General features: G+C 42.7%; 1 protein-coding gene across 1 annotated transcript in view; it reads left to right on the forward strand.

Moving 5' to 3' along the window:
- The window catches only part of LOC118359423 (laminin subunit alpha-5-like), a 301,123-nt gene that overhangs the window by 121,912 nt on the left and 176,711 nt on the right, over positions 1-2,500 (forward strand). Inside the window, 1 exon segment of the mRNA XM_052484170.1 lies at positions 1,883-2,001. Coding sequence (XP_052340130.1) covers positions 1,883-2,001 — 119 coding nt within the window.

A 2,500-nucleotide genomic window follows, 5' to 3' on the forward strand; every position in this document is an offset into this window, starting at 1 on the left:
AGTTCAGTCTTGTTGATATGGTCTGGTCTGGTAGAGTTAAGTCTTGTTGATATGGTCTGGTATGGTTCAGTCTTGTTGATATGGTCTGGTATGGTTCAGTCTTGTTGATATGGTCTGGTAGAGTTCAGTCTTGTTGATATGGTCTGGTAGAGTTCAGTCTTGTTGATATGGTCTGGTAGAGTTCAGTCTTGTTGATATGGTCTGGTAGAGTTCAGTCTTGTTGCTATGGTCTGGTAGAGTTCAGTCTTGTTGATATGGTCTGGAATGGTTCAGTCTTGTTGATATGGTCTGGTCTGGTAGAGTTAAGTCTTGTTGATATGGTCTGGTAGAGTTCAGTCTTGTTGATATGGTCTGGTATGGTTCAGTCTTGTTGATATGGTCTGGTAGAGTTCAGTCTTGTTGATATGGTCTGGTATGGTTCAGTCTTGTTGATATTGTCTGGTAGAGTTCAGTCTTGTTGATATGGTCTGGTATGGTTCAGTCTTGTTGATATGGTCTGGTAGAGTTCAGTCTTGTTGATATGGTCTGGTATGGTTCAGTCTTGTTGATATGGTCTGGTATGGTTCAGTCTTGTTGATATGGTCTGGTATGGTTCAGTCTTGTTGATATGGTCTGGTATGGTTCAGTCTTGTTGATATGGTCTGGTAGAGTTCAGTCTTGTTGATATGGTCTGGTATGGTTCAGTCTTGTTGATATGGTCTGGTAGAGTTCAGTCTTGTTGATATGGTCTGGTCTGGTAGAGTTAAGTCTTGTTGATATGGTCTGGTATGGTTCAGTCTTGTTGATATGGTCTGGTATGGTTCAGTCTTGTTGATATGGTCTGGTAGAGTTCAGTCTTGTTGATATGGTCTGGTAGAGTTCAGTCTTGTTGATATGGTCTGGTAGAGTTCAGTCTTGTTGATATGGTCTGGTAGAGTTCAGTCTTGTTGCTATGGTCTGGTAGAGTTCAGTCTTGTTGATATGGTCTGGTAGAGTTCAGTCTTGTTGATATGGTCTGGTATGGTTCAGTCTTGTTGATATGGTCTGGTAGAGTTCAGTCTTGTTGATATGGTCTGGTAGAGTTCAGTCTTGTTGATATGGTCTGGTATGGTTCAGTCTTGTTGATATGGTCTGGTATGGTTCAGTCTTGTTGATATGGTCTGGTAGAGTTCAGTCTTGATATGGTCTGGTATGGTTCAGTCTTGTTGATATGGTCTGGTATGGTTCAGTCTTGTTGATATGGTCTGGTATGGTTCAGTCTTGTTGATATGGTCTGGTAGAGTTCAGTCTTGTTAATATGGTCTAGTATGGTTCAGTCTTGTTGATATGGTCTGGTAGAGTTGAGTCTTGTTGATATGGTCTGGTAGAGTTCAGTCTTGTTGATATGGTCTGGTAGGTTCAGTCTTGTTGATATGGTCTGGTAGAGTTCAGTCTTGTTGATATGGTCTGGTATGGTTCAGTTCAACCAACGTATCGGAGGGAAAACGCGTTCCGACTGACGACAGAGTCAGCCGAACCAATGTATCGGAGGGAAACACGTTCCGACTGACGACAGAGTCAGCCGAACCAACGTATATCGGAGGGAAAACGCGTTCCGACTGACGACAGAGTCAGCCGAACCAACGTATCGGAGGGAAAACGCGTTCCGACTGACGACAGAGTCAGCCGAACCAACTTATCGGAGGGAAACGCGTTCCAACTGACGACAGAGTCAGCCGAACCAACGTATCGGAGGGAAAACGCGTTCCGACTGACGACAGAAGTCAGCTTGCAGGCGCCCGGGCCCGCCACTAGGCGTTTCTCGTTTAATACGTTCATATGTCTGTTTCTGTGTGGTTTCAAACACTCTGATAAACGAAATGTCTTTGTGTGATACCTTATTTTGTATTCATATTTCTTTCAGCGTGTAACTGTAACCAACACTCGTTTGGCTGTTACTACGACCCCGAGGTCGACCAGAGGAGAGCTAGCATCAACGTCCAGGGACAGTACAGTGGGGGCGGAGTCTGCATGGAGTGTCAGGTATTACTACTGCCCTTTTATCAACACCTACTCCTTATAGTAGGAGATGATTACAGAAGATAAAATACATGGCCTCGACAAGTGAAATTACATTTGTTCAACCAATGAATATAATCAATCAATTTAGCAAAATACATTACATTTCTTTGTGTAGCCTCCCTATTCCATTGCACCAGCTCCATGTAATCTGCTCTGTGTCCTTATCTACATTGCTTTACATTGCTGAGTGTAATCCTGTGTTGTATGTCATTGACTCATTGTATTCCTGTGTTGTATGTCATTGACTCATTGTAATCCTGTGTTGTATGTCATTGACTCATTGTAATCCTGTGTTGTATGTCATCGACTCATTGTAATCCTGTGTTGTATGTCATTGACTCATTGTAATCCTGTGTTGTATGTCATCGACTCATTGTAATCCTGTGTTGTATGTCATTAACTCATTGTAATCCTGTGTTGTATGTCATCGACTCATTGTAATCCTGTGTTGTATGTCATC

This window comes from Oncorhynchus keta, chromosome 28 (assembly GCF_023373465.1).
Source record: "Oncorhynchus keta strain PuntledgeMale-10-30-2019 chromosome 28, Oket_V2, whole genome shotgun sequence".
Classification (NCBI taxonomy): Eukaryota; Metazoa; Chordata; class Actinopteri; order Salmoniformes; family Salmonidae; genus Oncorhynchus; species Oncorhynchus keta.